This window comes from Danio rerio, chromosome 7 (genome assembly GCF_049306965.1).
Source record: "Danio rerio strain Tuebingen ecotype United States chromosome 7, GRCz12tu, whole genome shotgun sequence".
In the NCBI taxonomy this organism is placed as follows: Eukaryota; Metazoa; Chordata; class Actinopteri; order Cypriniformes; family Danionidae; genus Danio; species Danio rerio.
The window spans coordinates 2,281,032-2,303,596 of NC_133182.1; the positions used below are offsets into that span (position 1 = coordinate 2,281,032).

The 22,565-nt window shown below is 37.8% G+C and overlaps 1 protein-coding gene across 1 annotated transcript; it reads left to right on the top strand.

The window, feature by feature from the left end:
- Positions 1 to 451: 451 nt before the first annotated feature.
- LOC100334579 (fucolectin) lies at positions 452 to 18,483 on the top strand. The gene is made up of 7 exons (XM_073907894.1): positions 452 to 536; positions 1,759 to 1,797; positions 8,662 to 8,941; positions 9,964 to 10,103; positions 14,231 to 14,310; positions 15,751 to 15,847; positions 18,294 to 18,483. The coding sequence occupies exons 1-7, from the start codon at positions 491 to 493 to the stop codon at positions 18,311 to 18,313; spliced, it is 702 nt and encodes a 233-aa protein (XP_073763995.1). The 5' UTR covers positions 452 to 490; the 3' UTR covers positions 18,314 to 18,483.
- Positions 18,484 to 22,565: the final 4,082 nt, after the last annotated feature.

The following is a 22,565-nucleotide window of genomic DNA, read 5'->3' on the forward strand; positions in this document are numbered from 1 at the left end:
ATTAACGTTAGTTAACCTGCAGGCTGCATTTTTCTCACGGGGCTGCGAGAAAATAAATAAAAAGAGCGGCACTGCAGCAAAATAATGATTAAAAAGAGTAAAGCTATGGTCAAATAAATAAATAGAAGAAAAAAGTGTGACTGCTGAGAGTGCAAGCAGCTAGGGACACCGGCCCTCGTGGCCAAAAAACAGACCGGCCCACCGGGAATTCTCCCGGTCCTCCCGATTAGCCAATCCGGGCCTGAGTAGGACGTTGTTGAATTGGTCGAACATCACTTCACTTTTATTGTTAAATAACTCACTAAACCACAAAACTCATCACACCTTTTATTTTTTATGCATCCATAATAAAATGTGAGCATATATCTACTATTGGCCACCCGCCGCTGATCATGTGATTGACAGTCACACTATGTAAAGTTAAACAAGTGTCTCGTTTCTCTGTCTCTTCATTCACATCCTCATCTGACAGAATTAAGACACAGCTGAGATGAACAGCGGGCGTTTCCACAGCACTCTCCTGCCGCTTTTACTGTGTGAGTAAATCAGCTTCTGTTTGTCTTATACCTTCATGATTACAAGATGACCGTTAGATCCAGAAACACTTTACTGACACTCAACCGTATAGTCCTGTTTTTCAATAAATAGAAATCAAGACAACTTTATTTGTGCTTTGTTTTTCTCTCCTGGGCTGTTTTAACAGAATAATTTGAATAACTCTTTTCTAAGAACTTGATTTTATGTTTACTGTGATGACATCACATACTATTTGACTAGATATTTGTCAAGGTCCTAGTATTCAGTTCAAAGTGACGTTTAAAGGGTTAACTAGGCAACAGTGGGTTGTTCTGTAGACAATTAAAAAAGGGGGATCTTAAATGTTAAGGGGAAAATAATATTGATCACAGCAGTTTAAAAAATGTTTTTTGAATATTTTCATTTTAAATTATTATTATTTACATTTTATTCAAGCCAAAAAATGAGACTTTCCACAATAAATATATAACATATATACTGTATAATAAAAATAAAAAATATAAAAAAATATAAAAAAAAACAATGAAAATGATCGAAAATCTTGAAAAAGGATGAATTTCACAGGAGGAATAATTAAAATAAACTTTATTATTATTTAGCACCTTTAAAGGTAGCATCTACATTTTTTTTTAGCTTTTTTTATGCAAAAACATTCAATAATAAAAATAATTAAAAACACATAATAATCATAATAATTCATTCATTTTCATTCATTCGACTTAGTCCCTTTATAAATCTGGGGTTGCCACCGGGGAATGAACCTCCAACTTATTCAGCACGTTTTTCTCAGCGGATGCCCTTCCAGTCGCAACCCATCTCTGGGAAACATCCATACACACATTCACACACACTATGGACAATTTAGCCCACCCAATTCAACTGTACCGCATGTCTTTGGACTGTGGGGGAAACCGGAGCACCCGGAGGAAACCCACTCGAACGTAGGGAGAACTCCACACAGAAAGAACCCAGCGACCTTCTTGCTGTGAGGCGACAGCACTACCTACTGTGCCACTGCATCACCCTAATAATAATAATAATAATTAAAAAATCAAATCAAATAATATGAATAAGAAAATAATTAATAACTGCATATTTAAGCTGTGCATGTTTATTTTTGTTGTGCCGTCGTCTTCTCCTCGTGTAATGTAAAGCATGATTCTAACAGTACACTAATGCATTTTCTGAGCCTCATTCAGTATTTCTCCATTGTTTTCACAGGGCTTTTCTGGGTTCAGATGAAGGTGAACAGAGCGGAAGGTGAGATTTCAGGACTTTAGTGCATGTCTAATTTACATTTATTAAAACACTGTGTTGGCGCGGGTTTCCTCCGGGTGCTCCGGTTTCCCACACAGTCCAAACAAATGCGGTACAGGTGAATTGGGAAGGCTAATAGTGTACGAGTGTCTGTGTGTGTGGATGTTTCCCAGAGATGGTTTGCGGCTGGAAGGGCATCCGCTGCGTAAAAACGTGCTGGATAAGTTGGCGGTTCATTCTGCTGTGGTGACCCTGGATTAATAAAGGGACTAAGCCGACAAGAAAATGAATGAATGAATGAATGAATGAACCCAATAATTGGGTTTGTCCATATTTGACCCAACAACGGGCTAATTACAACCCAGCATTTTTACAGTGTAGCATTTAGTTTTTGTGATCATTGAGTAAACATTTTCTCTTTCAATTAAATTTCAGTTACTTTTGTTTTTACCCAGTTGTTGGGTTTGTGAATATTTAACTGGGTTACTACAAATAATTTTATAGGGCAATGTTTACAATAATTTAACATATGTTTTGTATGATTTAATCCATCTTTGGGTCAAATATGAACTAACCCATAAATTGTTTGTTAATGTAACCCCCCGTGATTGGGTTTGTTCATTTTTGACCCAACACTGGGTTATTACAATGTTTTTTTTTTTTTTTTAAAGTGTATTATTTATTTATTTTTTGTTATAATTGGAATAATTCCTTTTTTTCCAAATAAATTTAAATGAAAGATTTTAACCCAGCTATTGAGTTGGTTCATATTTGACAGAGTTAACACAATCCATCATTTTAATAGTGCATGAAGTATATTTGTAGCAGGATTGGGTCAAATATAGACAAACCCAACTGTTAGGTTACAAAATGCTGAATGTCCAAAAAATTAACCAAATGGTTGGGTTGTCCATTTTTGACCCGACACTGGGTTAATGCAACACAAAGTTTTAAAGCATCTATTTAACTTGTTCATTAAATAATTACATTTAAATTTTTTTTTTAATCCAATCTGTCCATATTTGACTGGGTTAATACAACCCAACATTTATAGTGCAAGATTAACAATGGTTTAAAGTATGTTTTGTACACTAAACATGCTGGGTTGTGGATAAAATATTGTCTTTGGGTCAAATATGGATGAACCCAACAATTGGGTTGCAAAATGTCTATTAAATTTAATTTAAAATATCCCAATGGTCAGGTTGCCCATGTTTGAGCCAACACTGGGTTATTACAGCATTTGGGAGTTTTTAGGATGTAAAAATGTAATCAAAAGTGTTAACCCAGCTGTTGAGTTTGTCTATATTTAACTGGGTTAAAATATTTTATGGTGCAATATTTACAACGCTAATACCACCACTGGGTCAAATATGAACAAGTGCAACAGTTGGGTAACAAAGTGTAAATGAAATTGAATGTCAAAAAACTAACCAAATGTTGTCCATATTTGACCCATCACTGGGTTAAAACACCATGATATTTTAGTGTAGCATTTTTATAACTTATTGTCTGTTTTGGGATAATTGGGTTAATTTATTTTCCAATTGAATTTCAATTGAAAGTTTTAACCCAGCTGTTGAGTTTGTCCATATCTGAATGGGTTAATACAACCCATTATTTTATAGTTCATGAATTACAATGACTTTAATTATGTTTTGTAGACACTAACAAATGCTGAAACGTGGGTATCCATCGCTGGGTCAAATATTGACCAACCCAAAATTTGATTTACAAAATTTGTAATAAACTGAATTGTAAAAGAATTAACCAAATGGTTGAGTTGTCCATATTAGACCCAACACTACGTTAATACAACAAAATATTTTAACGTTTAGCATTTATTTAACTTGTTGTCTGTTTTGGGGATAATCGGGTCAAATTTAAAATTTAATTAACTTTTCATTTTAATTAAAAGTTTAACCCAGCTGTTGAGTTTGAGTTTGACTGGGTCAATAAAACCCATTATTTCATAGTGCATAATCAACAATGATTTAAAGTATATTTGTACCAGCATTGGGTCAAATAGGAACAAACACAACAGTTTAGTTAAAAACGTTTATTCAGTGTAATGTAAAACAATTATGGTAATACAATAGAAATGGGTTTGTTTTTATTTGACCCAACAGTGTGCTATTATAAAATATTTTGTTAGAGTGTAACATTTATTTACTTTTTACTAGCATTAGTTGTTGTCTGTTTTTGTAACAATTGGGTTCATTTAAAAGTAATTTCAATTAAAAATTGTTCACCCAGCTGTTGAGTTTGTCTGGGTTAATACAACCCAGTGCAACATTTACAATGATTTAAAGTATGTTTTGTATAATTCAATCCATCTTTGGGTCAAATATGAACAAATTCAACAGTTGGGATACAAAATGTTAATTAAAGTAAAAGTAAATGTTGTAAAATGTTAATTAAGCAAGGTAAAAATAATTAACGCAATGGTTAGGTTGTCCATATTTGACCCAACACTGTGTTAAATACAACCCATCATTTAGCGTGCAGCATGTCTGTTTTGATGTTCTGCTATACTGTAGGTGTGCTTTGACTAAATATTTGACTATTCAGTGACTCAGACAATGAGGAGGACACATGTAAAGCAGCCCGGCTTCATTTGCTTTTGACATGGCATTAAGGGCTTATCTAAAATCATTTAATTCAAATAACAGCTCAGTCGTTTCCAGGAAGAAAACGCAGGGACGAAAACGTAAATAAATAGACATGCTGTAAGGAAATACTGGGTTATCGTAACCAAACATTGGGTCAAGTATGGACATACCTTCAGTGGCCGAGAGAGCTTAACGTGCTGCAGTTTAAGAAAGCACATGCAATTAAAAAAAAAAACACCAGCAAATTAAGAAATGATCTACATCGATTTGAAAGCACATGTGTTATGCTGTGTTCACACCAGACGCGGAACACGCGGGTAAATCGATGTATTTGTGCGTTAATAGCCGGGTAATCATTTGAGTTTACTCGCTTCAATCCCGTGTCAAATTCACTTCAGAACAGACGCGGATTTGCATGATGGGCGGGGCTTTTGTCTGCCCGGTGACTCTAGCTTCGTTGCTAAATGGCTAACATGGATTTTATTGAGAAAATAACAGTGTTTGTGTGTTTTATGAATGTTGAAAAACAGCGTTGATACGTTTAGGGTCCTGTCTGAGTCCACTGCATCCTTTCAGAGGTGCATCCAGCTCTGTGAGCTCATGAACTCCTCCAGAAACTGAACCTGGATGACGGAGGCTTTCAGCGGTGCTTCTGACTGAGCCCAGCCCAGTTTGATGACTTGTTGTCGGTGTCGGCTGGAGCATTTCCCCTCTGGACACCAACAACAGGTTAACGTCACAATCACGCCCCCACAAGAGCAAGCTCCTGATTGGTTAACGCCGCGCGAATGTCCGCTTAAGTTCCGATTTTTGAACTCGAGTGATTTGCGCGAAACGTGCGTTAAGCTTGTCAAACTCGCAAAACGCTCACTTCGCGCCATTCCATTCGCGCATATCGCGCCATTCGCGCAATTCCCGTCATTCGTGCTGTGCCATTCATGCGTGTCACGCCGCAGGATGTCTATTTGCGAGTTTGAATTTACTTACCATGTAAATCACTCGCGCTTGACGCTCCTCTTGCATCTGGTGTGAACACAGCATCACAAATTCTCACAACACAAGCAACTGAAGAAACGCGCAGCAATTGGTCACAACACAAACATTGATAAAACACGCTACATTTCACACAGCAAAGCAGAAATGTTTCAAGGAGACCCTAAAACGTGACGGATCCTGGTTATGGAGGTTATGGTTATCTAGGCTAATAAAAACTAACGACACAGGTATCGGGTAAACAAACAAACCAAAAAAACTCACCTTTCGAAGATCTCCTACAACTTCAACGGCATTCGTCATGTTCTTGGGTCCCCTTGAAACATTTCTATTGTGTTCCGTTCTTTGTGTGTTGTGTGAAATGCAGCTCGTTTTATTCATGTTTGTGTTGTGAGGATTTGCAGCAGATGTTGTGTCAAACCAACACAATCTCACGGCAATTCGTAACTTTTTGATTCAGTGGCTAACTCGTATGAGTTTGTAACAATCTAATTCGTACAATTATGTACGATTTGCTCATCACCCAATGACGGTTGGGGTTAGGTGCCATGCCTCCTTTTTAAAATCGTACATTTTCGTACGACTGAACTCGTACGAATTGGTACGAATTAGCCACTAAACTGTCAAAACGTAAAATACATGTGAGATCAAACGTTTCGTCGTGAGATCAGACTGGTCAAACGGATGAAGATTTTTTCGGAATTTGCTGGTATTTTTTGTAATTGCGGGTGTTTTCTTAAATTGCAGCACGTTAAGCTCTAGTACATACACAACTGTTAGATTACAAATGTCAATGTAATTGAAAAAATTAATCCAACATTGGTTCTATTGTGTTTTTTTCCAACTTTGTTTTGATTGATTAATTCATTCATTCATTTTCTTGTCGGCTTAGTCCCTTTATTAATCCGGGGTCGCCACAGCGGAATGAACCGCCAACTTATCCAGCAAGTTTTTACGCAGCTGATGCCCTTCCAGCCGCAACCCATCTCTGGGAAACATCCACACACATTCACACACACACAATTTAGCCTACCCAATTCACCTGTACCGCATGTCTTTGGACTGTGGGGGAAACCGGAGCACCTGGAGGAAACCCACGCGAAGGCAGGGAGAACATGCAAACTCCACACAGATACGCCAACTGAGCCGAGGTTTGAACCAGCGACCCAGCAACCTTCTTGCTGTGAGGCGACAGCACTACCTACTGCGCCACTGCCTCGCCTTGATTGATTAATACTATTACAAAACCCAACTAACAACACAGAATATTACCTTATATATTTCAGAATGTACTTTTTCACACCAAAGCATTTGTTAAACAGAAATAACATTTTAACTAAATTAGAAAATAATATATATATATATATATATATATATATATATATATATATATATATATATATATATATATATATATATATAAACATTTAAATTGACCAATGTGTGTGTGCATATATAATAAAAACGAACAAAAAAACATCATGGTTCAATTATGATTATAGCAACCCAGCATTTGTGTAGTGCATAAGGAATACATGGTCTCACACACTTAGACACCTCTCAAAAGTCAAATATTAATAATTTAAAGAAATAGTTCACCCTGAAGTAAACACTCTGTCATCGCTTGTTCAGACTTAAGGGTTGTTCTCACCTGAATGATTTTCACTGGTGCATATAATCAGCATTTTTTGGGACATTTTTCTGCTTTTATACACAAACTATTTTCAGTAGCGATGAGCTGAGAGAACGTGCAACATCACTCTCTGACAGCAGATGCCACCCAAACAAAAATAACACAAACACTCTAGTGCAAGGGGACGCTGCACAACTGTATGCTTCTGACACTCGCTTGTTGCACAGAAGAATGTCACCTTCATGCTTTTTTTTTTTTTTGTGTATTCATGGTGTAAGATTTTCCTGTTCTGTTTCTCCTCCTCTACACTGTTAATCCTAATAAGTTGAGACTACTCAAACGATTTGAGGAAAGTGATTCCCTTAGTTCAACCGAGTAATGGGAAATCGACTACTCAGAAAATATGGTCAGAAAATTAAAAATAAAGCACCTGAAATTACATGAAAGTCCGGAGGAAACATAGACAGCACGGTGACGCAATGAGGTTAATCAATACATGTGTTATAATTAATCTTTATGCTGTAACATGTAAAACAGGATCATGTAAAGACCTTTAGCATAATATTGTCTTATTCAGATTAAGGCAAGTCATTAGATCACTGATATCCATGCAATCCATGATATTCCACAGGTTAGCAGTAAACCAATGTAATGCAAATCTTCATACAAATGATCAAAATATATAAATGCAATTTGGTTCAAATATATCAAATATGAACTGATGTGTACTTTAAACCTTAATGAAATATGCTTTATTAAAATTATAATAATTATTATTATGTTGTTTGTCCAATAAGAGATTTTCTACAGTTGTCCACCATAACTTAGTATTGGTTCAGGCACAGTTTTTGCACTGGTACCATTTTAAAAGTATTGATTTAGCACCGGTATATTGAAATAACCCTAAACAATACCCAACTCTCCTGAATACAAACCTATCTAATCCTTCAGATCATTATTCATTCATTCATTTTCTTGTTGGCTTAGTCCTTTTATTAATCCGGGGTCACCACAGCGTAATGAACTGCCAATGTTTTACGCTGCGGATGCCCTTCCAGCTGCAACCCATCACTGGGAAATACCCATATGCACTATTCACACTCATACACTACGGACAATTTAGCCTACCTAATTCACCTGTACCGCATGTCTTTGGACTTGTGGGGGAAACCAAAGCACCCGGAGGAAACCCACGTGAATGCGAGGAGAACATGCGAACTCCACACAGAAATGTAAACTGACCCGGCCAAGGCTTGAACCAGCGACCTTCTTTCTGTGAGGTGACAGCACTACCTTCTGCGCCACCGCGTCAAGCCCCTTTCAGATCATCAGATCATGAGAAATTTCAAGAGTTCAATCAAAGCAAGGTGAATCCTTCTTCAGCTACTGCATCCCTCGCTGCTGGAGTTTGTGTCACCAATTTACTGATTTTGTTTGAAAAATAAATTCTACAGGAACAAATTGGGTGAGAGTTCTGATGGCAGATAAAGTTTGGGTAAACTATCCCTTTAAAGAGCAAATTATATTACTGGAAGAACATTTGTTACTAACCTTAAAACAACCTTTTCAGAACATTTTGAGAACATTCGTTGTTTGCTGGAATCATAATTTTGTTCCTTTTTTCTGCAGATAATCTGGCGCTAAAGAGAAACGCCTCTCAGTCGTCCAGTTTTGGGTTTTGGTCTGCAGAAAGAGCCGTCGATGGTTCTCGAACTGGGCCAAAGTTATGGTCAGTGTGTTCGTCCACCGCTAACCAAAGTAACCCGTGGTGGAGGGTGGATCTGGGGGACGTTTACCGCGTTAGCAGAGTAATCATCACTAACATTAACAACAGCGTCGCAGACCGAATAAACGGAGCCCAGATTCACATCGGAAACTCTCTGGAGAACAACGGCACCAACAACCCCATGTGAGACGCTCCTTTCATTAATACATTACAGTTGAAGTCAGAATTATATATGTTGAAGAAAAGTCTTTAACCCAAATGAAGGAGTTCAAGTATCTTGGGGTTTTGTTCATGAGTGAGGAAAGGATGGAGCGTGAGTGTGATGCAGCAGCAGTAATGCGGTCGATGTACCAGTCTGTTGTGGTACAGAAGGAGCTGAGCAGAAAGGCAAAGCTCTCGATTTACTGGTCAATCTACATTCCTACTCTCACCTATAGTCATGAGGTTTGGGTCATGACCAAAAAGACAAGATCTCTGATACAAGTGGCCGAAAAAAACTTCCTTCGCAGGGTGGCAGGGCGCACTCTTATAGACAGGGTGAAGAGCTCTGTCACCCAAAAGGAGCTCGGAGTAGAGCCGCTGCTCCTCCACATTGAGAGAAGTCAGCTGAGGTGGCTCGGGCATTTGTTTCGGACGCCTCTTGGACGCCTACCTAGGAAGGTGTTCCAGGCATGTCCCACCGGGAGGAGGCCTCAGTGATGACCCAGGACACGCTAGGGGGACTATGTCTCTCGGCTGACCTGGGAACACTTTGAGATTCCCCCGGAGGAGCTGGAGGAAGTGCCTGGTGAGAGGGAAGTCTGAGGTTCTCTCCTAAGACTGCTGACAGCCCAGGAAAAGATGATGAAAATGAATGAATGAATGTAAATCAAATTCATTCATTTATTCATTCATTCAATTTCGTTTTCGGCTTAGTCCCTTTATTAATCCGGCACAGCGGCCAACTTATCCAGCGTCTCTGTTGTAACTCAAATATTATTACTCAATTTGTTAGAGTAACGCATTACTTTACTTGTTAGGAAAGTTTTACTATTACGTAACTACCATTACTTGTAATTTGTTTCCCCCAACTCTGGTCTAACTAGTTTATAATAATATGAGGGTGAATAATTAGTAACATAAGAATATTCATTTTTGCATTACCTAACTCTTTAATAACCCCCTTATTACTCAGTTATTGAAGACTAAAGCTGTTTTCTCTTCAGGTGTGCTGTTATTTCCAGTATTCCAGCTGGAGTTTCTGCAACCTTCCTCTGTTGTTTTATGGAGGGTCGATATGTGAGTCTGTTCATTCCCGGAGACTCAAAGATGCTTACTCTGTGTGAAGTGGAGGTGTATGTAGAAGGTGCGAAAATGTTTAAGATCACGTGAGGTGCTTTGAAATGTCAATTCAATTCAACTAATTTTTATTTTTCTAGAACTTTTACAGTGAAGATTGTGTCAAAGCAGCTTAACATAGAAGATCATAGTGAATTGAAACACTGTCAGAGTTGAAGTTCAGTTTAGTTCAGTTCCGTGTGGTTTAATATTCACTGCTGAAGTCCAAACACTGAAGAGCAAATCCATCAATGCGCAGCTCTACAGATCCCGAACCATGCAAGCCAGTGGCGACACTGGAGGAACAAAGTTCACTAATTGATGAAAGTAAAGTAAAAAATCTCGAGAGAAACCAGGTTCAGTTGGGCTTGACTATTTCTCCTTTGGCCAAACGTCTTGTGCAGAGCTGCAGTCTAGGCGCCGCAGGCTGGACGTCCATCGTGGAGAAGCTGCAGGTGTGAGTCGGGTGATCAGGGTGGCTCTCAGGATCAATGCTCATCTGTGATTGTAACAAATGTGCATTTTTAATTCAATGTTTGACATAATCTCAACTGAAATATGAAGAGAGGGCGGGCATACAGTAGCCCCTCCCCTTTAAAAAGCAGCCAATAGCATTTAGTTTTTTCTCACAGCTCTGCCAGTAAGAGTGTTTGAGCTCAAGCGCATCAAATGAACAGCCTATGGGAAGAAGGGGGTGGGGTATGTCCAGGGCCAGCGCGTCCATAGAGGCAACCTAGGCGGCTGCCTAGGGTGGCAGAAATGAGAGGGCGGCATCCGAACACCTCCCGCACCACCCGCGACCACAGTTATACCCGCGCCTAGGGCGGCAGAGAGGGCGGCATCCGAACACCTCGTGCAACACCTGCGTCCACAGTTATATCCGCGCCTGGGGCGGCAGAATAGAGAGGGCGACATCCGAAGATCTCCCACACCACCCGCGACCGCAGTTATACCCGCGCCTAGGGCGGCAGAGAGGGCCGCATCCGAACACCTCGCGCACCACCTGCATTCACAGTTATATCCGCGCCTGGTGCGGCAGAATAGAGAGGGCGACATCCGAAGATCTCCCACACCACCCGTGACCGCAGTTATACCCGCGCCTAGGGCGGCAGAGAGGGCGGCATCCGAACACCTCGTGCAACACCTGCGTCCACAGTTATATCCGCGCCTGGGGCGGCAGAATAGAGAGGGCGACATCCGAACATCTCCCACACCACTCGCGACCGCAGTTATACCCGCGCCTAGGGCGGCAGAGAGGGCCGCATCCGAACACCTCGCGCACCACCTGCATCCACAGTTATATCCGCGCCTGGGGCGGCAGAATAGAGAGGGCGACATCCGAAGATCTCCCACACCACCCGCAACCGCAGTTATCCCCGCGCCTAGGGCGGCAGAGAGGGCCGCATCCGAACACCTCGCGCACCACCTGCGTCCACAGTTATATCCGCGCCTAGGGCGGCAGAACAGAGAGGGCGACATCTGAACATCTCCCACACCACCCGCGACCGCAGTTATACCCGCGCCTAGGGCGGCAGAATAGGGTTCTTCACTTTGATAACCGGTCATTTTCGTTTTCACTTTCGGTTTGAGGGCGGCGTGATCGTCCTTTGCCTAGAGCGGCAGTTCAGCTAGCTCCAGCCCTGGGTATGTCAGATACTCGAGAGCATTGGATTGGTCAGAAGATTTGATGAGAAACTAAAGTATGAGAAGACCATGTCTGTTTCTCAATACGCATTCTTTAGCGGTCCTGCGTCCTCATGTTCTCGTTTAACGTCATCAGCTGCCAAAGTTCAGTTACAATACTCAAGACCGCAAGAACAGAAGATGCGTGAAACTTCCTGGATGTGTTCTTGATATGGAGGATGCACCTATGCAGACTTGAGCACTGATCTTGCTCGAGAAGTCCCAGAAGTCATTGCAACTGGAGGTGGGAAGTGCGGCATTTAATTTGGATTTATCAACCCAAGCTCATTCTGAAAACGTAGTTCCGCGGACGTTTCTGGAGACAGCGATTTACATGGCCGGAGGTACGTATGGCTTCATTTGTTTTTTTCAAGCGAACGCTACTGGGCAGTGTGACGCCGCTCCTCTTCGCACTCGCCGGCTGGGCTGACGGCTCAAATGGCACGCACGTGCTTGCGAGAGGCTTTCGAGACGCAAAAAAAGTGCGCACAGTGGCCTCTCGCGGATTCGCAAAAACAAATACTGCACAAATACGTACCTCCTGGGACAAATTTCGTGGTCTCCAGAAACGTCCGCGGGGCTACGTTTTCAAGATGAGCCTGGGCTGAGATTTATTGTTAAAGTTCAGAGATGTAACTTATTTACATAAGGAGTTTTCCTAAATGAGATGGTGAATATAAACATTAGCATGGACATCTTAATAAAGGAATAAACACATTAAGGGTGTTTGCTGAAATTCATATTAAAATCTGTTTTATTTGTAATGTGCAGAGCATATTTACAATGTTTTAATGCAGAGTATACATTTTGAAAAGGGGGAAAACAATAAATCGCTGTATGAATGTCGAATGTTTAAAAGAAATTCCATTCAAAACACATGAAGGTCATGTAACCATCAGGAAGAACGCAGCGTCTCATTTCTCACAGCACTCTCCCGAGTTCGTTCTTCTGAGGACTCCTGGCAAGACCGGTCTCCAGAAGAACGCAAGTCCGTTCTCTGCGTTCTTGGAATTTAGAACAGCCATTTATACCTCATTCTTACAAGCAGCAACTTTGTAGCTGCCTGTCTCTCTGGGTGGTGACCTGCTGCAAATGCAAGTCTGTGTAGATATATGAACACAACCGGCCTGTGAGCGAGCTGAGAGAGGATCACATGAGCTCTACTAGTGCTCTTATTGGCTGTCGCTCAAGAAAGTTGCTCTTCATTTGCATAAAGTTAAAGGATTCTCAACTTTGTCACGTTGCTCAACACGCCCACCTGGTCGCCAACAATCACTGTCACTCACATAGATGGAGGTCGCCGGACGTTGCTTGCTCTCCGTTGAAATACACGGTCGCTTGTCGCTTCACTGCTGCGAGTCGCTTGTAGTGTGAATGAGGCTTTAGGAGGAAGGGACAAACTCAACCCAGGCTCATTCTGAAAACGTAGTCCCATGGACGTTTCTGGAGGCCGCGCAATACATCCTGTAAAGTACGCATTTTTGCAATTTTTGTTTTGGCGAATCCGCGAGAGGCCGCTGTGTGTGCTTTTTCGCATCTCAAATGTCTCTCGCCCACGCTGTTCTCGCATAAACCCACAAGAGGCCGCTGTGGACTGACTAAATGACAGAATGATTGATTACACCAAACCAATTTTACCGATTCACCCGCCTGCTTACTTCCCCATACCCAACCATTGGGTCACAAAAGCAGTCTAGAAAAATAAAAGCTCTTGTCTAATTTTTACCACGTTTTCGGATTTTACCAAATTCTCACCCTGTTGTTCACTTGTTGATTGTATTTTTTGGATTCAGTTTTTGTCTTACCTGATTTCTGGAACCACTTTTCACCGGACTCGAACCCGGTCATCATCATCAACTCCTCTCTGCATCTCAAGTCAGTCGTTGTACACGATAAGCTAACTGGACAAACTGGTGACAGCCCTCCACACAGGGGTAAGTAGTCAGCCGGTCAGCACCAAAAGAAACGACGTCATACCGCCCCATAGCGTTCGCTTAAAAAATTAAATGCAGCCATGCGTACCTCCGGCTACATAATTCGCAGTATCCAGAAACTTCTGCGGGACTACACTTTCAGAATGAGCCTGTGTTGGACAAACTGCAAGCTTTGGATGTTTTTTTTTTTTTTTCTAAACAAATGTTGTCCCTGTTTTGGAGCACACTAAATTATAGATATCCTTAAAACTAAAAATACTGATACTAACATCTAATACTATTGTGTTTTAATGTCATAGGAGCTTTTAAGCCAGTTTTATGAATGGATAATTTCCAAAATGCACCCACAATTCTGAGATGAGTGTAGTTTTAAATGAAAGTTTAAAGATATTGTCTCAGATATTGTCAACAAACATTTAATGTCCGAATCAAAACATTCAATGCCAATGACAGAAAATGCAGAATTGTAAGATTTATTAACTGATAGTTTCTGTTGCATTGTGTGTGTGTGTGTGTGTGTGTGTGTGTGTGTTTGCAGGTCCGTGTTGGAAGCAGTCGTTGGTAAAACTGAAGCTCAACTCTAGCTTTAGTCTTTCTGATGTGCAGCTCCTGACCCAGGTGAGACACGCAAACATTCTCCAGTCTGACATGACAACATTACTATCAGGGCTCTAATTTATACAACTTTGTGTGGAAAATTGAAGAGTGAACATACATCAGAATGCTGAAGTTAGTGTAAGCAAAAACTTTGATATTTACATAATCTTGTGTACAAACATCTTCATGCATCTTTGGATTTATACACCACGGATGATTTGAGAATTTGTGTATGTGGAAAAAAAATGTATATATACACTGCCGATTCGAGTTTTAGGAAACAGCAGATAATAACTGGACTTCTAGTTGATGATTTGGCATCAGAAGTGTCTTATATGAAAGGTAAAGGCCTCTAGATTTTGCTTATTTGAGCTCAATAAAGTCTGATCATGTCTCGATGTTGACTGATTTGATTAGGACAGCTCTGCTCAGACTAAAGTCTCATCACTGAACAGAAATAATGTCCAGTATAGAATATAAAGTCCTGCTGCAGTGGAGACAGAATGAATATTGTGTCTGACTCCATCATGAGCTTGGAGGACTGCATCCATACATCTCTGACATGACTCACATCACTGATTAATAAAGTCATCTGGAATGAAGAAGAAAGCCTTCCTGCAGGACTCCCAGAGTTCATCAAGACTCTTTGTGTTCATCTTCAACACCTCCTCCATCTTACCCCAGACATGCTCAATAATGTTCATGTATGGTGACTGGGCTGGCCAATCCTGGAGCACTACTTGCTTTCAGGAGCTTTGATGTGGAGGCTGAAGTATGAGCAGGAGCGCTATCCTGCTGGAGAATTGTCCATCTCCTGTGGTTTGTAATGTAATGGGCAGCACAGGTGTCTTGATACCTCAGGTTGTTCATGTTGCAGATCTCTCGCACGCCCCCATACTGAATGTAACCCCAAACCATGATTTCTCTTTCACCAAACTTGACTATTTTCTGTGAGAATCTTGGCTTCATGCTGGTTACAGTTGGTCTTCTGCAGTATTGGTGATGATTGGGATCCAGATCAACAGATTCAGTAGAGAAATCCACCATCTGACACTTTTACAGATGATCAACTAGAAGTCCAGTTATTATTTGCTGCTCTTACAACTGATATCAATGACAAGACTTTTGTAAAATAGTGTGTATATTTAATAATAATAATAATAATAATAATAATAATAATAATAATATATACCACTGTTAAAATGTCCTTGCTCTGTTAAACATAATTTGGAAAATATTTGAATAAGAAAAAAATAAATCACTTATTACTAATAAATTTCATAATTTTATTGTTTATAATTTAATAATTTCTAATAATTAAATTTAAATCTCTAATAGTTTTGACCTCAACTGTATATATATATATATATATATATATATATATATATATATATATATATATATATATATATATATATATATATAATATAATTCACCTTTTAAAAATGAGATTTGTTTCAGCTGGAATCTGCTCTGGCCCGAATAGGACTTTCTGACGTGACGCTGCACTGGACGCAACTGCCCAAACAGGAAGTGATGCCAAAGCAAGTTGCGCCAGGTCAGTGTGTTCATGTTTTAAACATTTGCTGCGTCTCAGTTTGCCAATTTTATCTGTTTATCTCACTAGGTTACAGATATCCTTGAAACTAACAATACTGATACTAACATCTAATATTTTTTATTCAAATCTGCATTCGATGCATTCACTGTATCAGGAATACCTCAGGGTTCAGTCATGGGTCCACTGTTATTGTAGTCTTGAGTTTTATCACTGAACTTTACTGGTTGATGATGAAGATATACTGGAACACAGGGATGCAAGATCACTTAAGAACGCATATTGAGAATCAACCATCATGTAATGTGGGTAATATTAGCGGGTAGGTCCAATAGTATCTGGATGCAGCCTTTATGATGCAAGCTGAGATTGCATCACTTAGCAATGCAATGTCAGACACAATGCACTCAATGGAGTGGGTGATGTCACTGTGATAGATAGGGTTAGGGGTGGGGTTAGGTGAGCGCATTAAAAAGCATTGGATGCAGCTCAGATTGCACTGCACCAGGTCTGCATCCAGACCCCTCTCGGTAGCTCATGTGATTTTTACAAATACTGAATATACACTCTCAGAAATAAAGGTACGGGAGCTGTCACTGGGGCAGTACCTTTGCAAAAGTTCATAATGGTACCTCAAAGGAACTTTTTGGGTACATTTGGATACTAATATGCATCTTTTAGGTACCACTTTGGACTATTTGGGTACAAATATGTATCTTTAAAAAAGGTTCTGTTCCAGTGTCAGCACCTGTACCTTTATTTCTGACAGTGTAGAATGTCCAAATTACATTATACTCCTATTCATACTATATAGATCAGGGGTTCTCAACTGGTTTGGCCATGGGACCCACATTTTTACATGATCATTAAGCCGCGACCCAAATTTTTAGGAGCTATAATACAATTTTATTAATTATAATTAATTTGCATTCATTTATTAACATAAAAAAGTAGTGACAGATACATCATAAGAAATTCACCAAGGCTATATATAATAAAAATAAACAATATTTTATTGCTGTCATTTAACAAATTGGATCAAATGATATAAATATTACAAAGTAAAAACGATAAATACTGTTAATAATAAACTGTTAATAAAACATGTTTACTGGTTTCTAAGTGTTGCTTTAATTTGGAAGGTTTCTCTTATGAGAGCACCTCACTACATATGACACAGAGGCTTTAAGTCTTTTTTGTCGTCAATATATATATCCATACTTTACTTACTAGGGGTTGTACTTACGCTTCGACATATGGGGTATATGCCGAAGCATGCTAATAGGACTTTTAATTTGCCAGTAACCTGGGTTAAGCGCTTCCGGCAAATTGAATGCCAATGCAAAATTCGGTGCGTTTAAGGTCTGTTTTCTTTAAAAATCAGCGATTTCCACTGGCTGAGTGATATCCGATTTAAAGTGGGTCTCAGATTGTACAAGAAGCACTGCATTACATTACATTTCCCCCGCCATGTCTTTATAATATGAGCATTTATTTTACCCCAGTATATTCAATGGAGCTTCTGCGTTAGCCTGCCGATTCTGACGGGCGCGTGCGAGTAAACAGCTTTTTGTCTCGTTTTACGCTTGAGCAACTAAATAAATGCTAAAGTTTATTTAACTGAATGTATTTTATTGACATTACAACATCCATGCTGTATAAGGAACCGTATAAAATGGAAAAAAGTTCACAATAACAGCTCACCGGAAGTGTATCAGCATAGGAACAGCACTAGCTTGGCATATACCCTATTTGTTGCAAAAATGAAATGAAATTTCACTTGTAAAACGGTAGGGTTGTCGCGCATGCATTTCATAATAAAAGTCTGGCATAAGCAAAATAAGTAAAAAATGTTACTTTTGTTTTTTTTGACCAAACACTCTTCGACCCACTGAAAATGTTCCCGCGACCCACTTTTGGGAGACACTGATATAGAGCACACTTTACTGATGGTCATAGTAAATTCAAATTGCTCATATTTGATTAGTAGATGATTTCAGACGCAGATTATGATTTGGGACATGCTAATTCTATTTTTGAATGCTGTTGAGGACGGATAGTAAGGAAATTGGGACGCAGCAATAGAGAAACATTTCCATGAACGTGTGTATTACAGACTAAACAGAAAACAAGAGTTCTTGTTTTCCCTTGTAACGTAGTTTAAAAATGCATAAAGAAATGCCAAATGATGAAATATCTGATGCAATCAGTGTTTTATTGATATTTTGCACTAATTTAGTTAATTATTTGAACTATTTTATTTTTAAATATTATTACTTCATTCAGTGGATATGTATTATTCATTGTATTATTTCAGTTTATATTATTACATTTATATTAATAAATTATAAATATTATATAAATAAAATAATATATTAATTTTATATTATATTAATTATTGATGTTTTTATTTTTAATTAATTAACGTATACTTTATTATTTACAGATAAAAGAAAGAAACGCTGAAAACTGAAACTCCCTGAGGATCATCTTGGATTTTCTTTATCATTTAGTGGATTTATTTGTTTGAATGTAGATCAAATATTTAGTGTGATTTTAATATTCACTGAATTTTATTGCTTTAACGGTTGTGTTAAATATTGTAATTAATATTGTAAATAAATACACCAAGTATTATATTATTCATTAATTTAATGTTGTATTTTTTGTATTAGTTTTACATAGCTCATACTTATTATTTTTTAAACTGAGTTATGCTGAATAACGTTTATATTTAATCATTTAATATCACATTGACAGCTCTTAATCCTGACGTTTCAGAGCAATTATTACAGAAATATTTTTATTTTATTTTATAATGTTGCTTAATTGCTTGTATTTTGTTTATAATATGTCTTTAGAATATTATGCTAGTTCAAAAATAAATTAATGCAGAATATTTTAATATTTAAATGATTTATAAACATCTCAATGTATTAAATTACATCAATATTAATTCTATTATACGATTACATTTTTGCATTATGGTATTGATTATATTATTATTATTATTAGATGTTTATGTAATATTAACTTCATTTGCTATTTTTTATTTATATTTTATATATTTATAAGCCTTTTCAAGCACTTTGTCATCAATATCAGACTAAAATAATATTGTTACAGTATATGATATTTGAATAGCACGTTCACCTCACAGCAAGAAGGTCGCTGGTTTGAGCCTCAGCTGGGTCAATTGGCATTTCTGTGTGGAGTTTGCATGTTCTCCACATGTTGGCGTGGGTTTCCTCCGGGTGCTCCAGTTTCCCCCACAAGTCCAAAAAAACCTGTGGTATGAGTGAATTGGGTAGGCTAAATTGTCCGTAGTGTGTGAGTATGTGTGTGGGTGTTTCCCAGAGATGGGTTGCAGCTGGAGGGGCATCCGCTGTGTAAAACATATGCTGGATAAGTTGGCGGTTCATTCCGCTGTGGCGACCCCATGTTAATAAAGGGACTAAGCCGACAAGAAAATGAATGAATATTATTATAGTATACTATTGTTTTCAGATTTGCAAACTGTATATTATTTATGATCCTAATAAGTTGGTTTAATATTCACTTTCTAAATCTATTTTACATTTATTAATAGTTAATCACTATCTACTTTAATTTTAGATGTGTGGTATAAAGTTAAGAAGCTCTATCAATTGAATACTAAGCTTAGAGCGCCACACTTTGGTGGCTTACAGTAAGTACAGTTCACACATAAAAGGCTGGCTTGTTTTAGCTCGATGTGTCAAATATGGACGAACAAAATAATGCTGGGTTAAAACAGTGCAGCTTTATGTTTCCACTTAACAAACCTGCAATATTTATATATTTGTCATTAAAACATAAATAATTGTGCTCATTTGTTATTTCAATTCTATAAATCTTTTTATATAGTTTTATTTTGATGTTTAATACATTTTTGATTTAATATTTATGATGCAGAGAAAACTCTGGATTTATGCTGACAATTTGATTTTAAATTAATAAATGCTTAAAATGCAGAATTTAAAAAAGAAAGAAAAAATATAAGCTATATTTAAGATACAAAATTAAATTAAATATAACTTTAATTAAATATAACTCTAACTGCCTAAAACAATTAATTATTCCTAAATTATTTAAGTATTTGGTGTATTTATTTTTGTGCTTGTGTAATAATAAAAATAATGTGATTTTTCAGGAACATAATTTAATAAAAAATATATTTATATGTTAATAAAGCCAGAGTGCACTTTTGAAATGAGAATAAAGTACTATAATATAATATAATATAATATAATATAATATAATATAATATAATATAATACAGTGATAGACATTTGTTACAAACAAAAAATAAAGTAAAGCATATATTACAACTATTTAACAAAATATATTTCACTACAAATAAAACAAATATAAATAGTGACTCTTAATCCCATTAATTAACCATTTCTGTGTGTTTTATTGGGACAATATTTTGCTGAGATACATCGATTGAAAATTGAATCTGATGATGATAAAAATATTGAGAAAATCACCTTTATTATTGATCAAATTAATCTCTTAGAAATGCATATTCCTAATACAAACTGAATAAATTTTTCGCAGAGATTTTACACAATGTCTTCATAGAACATGATATTTTGATATTTTAATGACATGAAATTAAAGTTGATCATGTTATTGTTGGTTATTCTTACCCATATACTGGTTTTATGCTCACAATTATTAAAAACATTGCTGTTGTTTAAGTTTAAAACAGCCAATAGCCAAATTTTGTGTGTGTATATATATATATATATATATATATATATATATATATATATATATATATATATATATATATATAATTTATCCATGAGCAACTGCTGGATGATGAAGTGATGTGAGGCATGTTTGCTTGAAGACCTTCAAGGGCCTGTAAACAATGAATTATAAACTTAATAGACACATACTGAACTAATACACACATAATATAATATATATAATGTGTGTGTGTGTGTGTGTGAATCTACATTGTGTGTCTGCTGGAGGTTCAGTGCTGCTTTCCACTGGAGGCTGAATCCAGTTCACACTCACTGGAGAAATCTTCAGCGCCGACCCCAGCTGAGGGAAACCATACTGCGTCATTCAGTTCATTCACTGACAGTGCACACACACAATACTGGCTCATTTTAACCCAATATTACGTCAAAATGTGGACAAAATTAATGTTTTTAATTCAATTTAAATGTTGGGTTTGCCCAGGTTTAACAATACAGCATTTGGCTTTTCTTTTTGGCTTAGTCCCTTTATTAATCCGGGGTCGCCACAGCGGAATGAACCGCCAACTTATTCAGCATATGTTTTACGCAGCGGATACCCTTCCAGCTGCAACCCATCACTGGGAAACACCCATACACACTCATTCACACACACACACACTCATGCACTACGGACAATTTAGCCTACCCAATTCACCTGTACCGCTGGTCTTTGGACTGTGATGGAAACCGGAGCACCCGTAGGAAACCCACGCCAACACAGAGAGAACATGCAAACTCCGCACAGAAACACACACTGACCCAGCCGAGGCTCAAACCAGCCACCTTCTTGCTGTGATGCGACAGCACTACCTACTGCACCACCGCGTCACCTACTAATATTACGTCAAATATGGACAAACATAACGTTTTTTAACTCAGTTTAAATTTAGTTGGGTTTGCCCATGTTTAACAATACATCATATATAGAGAGTACAACATATATACACTAATAATGCTGGGTTGTATTAATCAAATTGGGTCAAATATGGGCAAACTCAACAGCTTTTTAAAGTTATATTCATAGCACCTTTTATAACTTTTATAATTGATGAGTCTGACCATATTTGACCCAGCACTGGGGTAACACAACCCAGCATTTTTGGAGTACATCACATATACACTCTGAGAATGGTGGGTCATTTTAACCCAAAGTTGTGTCAAATATTGACATTTTTTTAATGATATAAAATTAAAATTAAATTACATTTTAACATAAAATGATTGAGTTTGTCTATATTTGACCCAACGTTGGGTTAAACCACCCAGAGTACATCATATACAGTATACACTGTAAAAAATGCTGGCTTATAATAATCAAAGGTTTGATCAAATATCAACAAACATTTTTATTTATTTATTTAAATTAGATTTTAACCCAACTGTTGGGTCGGCCCATATCTGAGTTGAGTTAACCCAGCATTTTTAGAGTACACTGTTAAAATGCTGGGTTGTCTTAACACAATGTTTGGTCAGATGTGGACAACACGTGTGTTAAATGACACATTTTACCCCAACAGTTGGGTTTGTCTATATTTTAAATAACAACAATTTGATATTTAAAACAACCCAGCAATTTTATATAATTTCAGAAATGCACTCAAAAACATAACTAGACCCAAATTTTGGGTCAAATTTTAAACTAATCAAATAGTTAACTTTTTCCAAGTAAATGGAAATGACACTTTTTAACGTCCACGTTTCACCCAACGATGAATTAAAGCAAACCAGTATTGCATACCAAATTTATTTAATGCAGGATATAATGTGAGGATTTATTGTAAGAAGCTTTAGGAAACACACACACACACGCACGCACGCACCTCTTCCAGCAGTTTGTCTCTGATTTGGGGGTCAGTCAGATCCGCACTGGACTGGAGATTTATCTTTACTGATGATCTGCTGAACATAAACACTGAAGCGCATCATTAGTTATGCGAATG

Bases quoted from the DNA above. Each gene is read 5' to 3' on its own strand.
- LOC100334579 (XM_073907894.1), top strand. From the start codon at position 491: ATGAACAGCGGGCGTTTCCACAGCACTCTCCTGCCGCTTTTACTGT. The intron at 8,942-9,963 runs GTGAGACGCTCC...TTTTCTCTTCAG, and splicing joins AACGGCACCAACAACCCCAT to GTGTGCTGTTATTTCCAGTA. The intron at 15,848-18,293 runs GTCAGTGTGTTC...TATTATTTACAG, and splicing joins GCCAAAGCAAGTTGCGCCAG to ATAAAAGAAAGAAACGCTGA.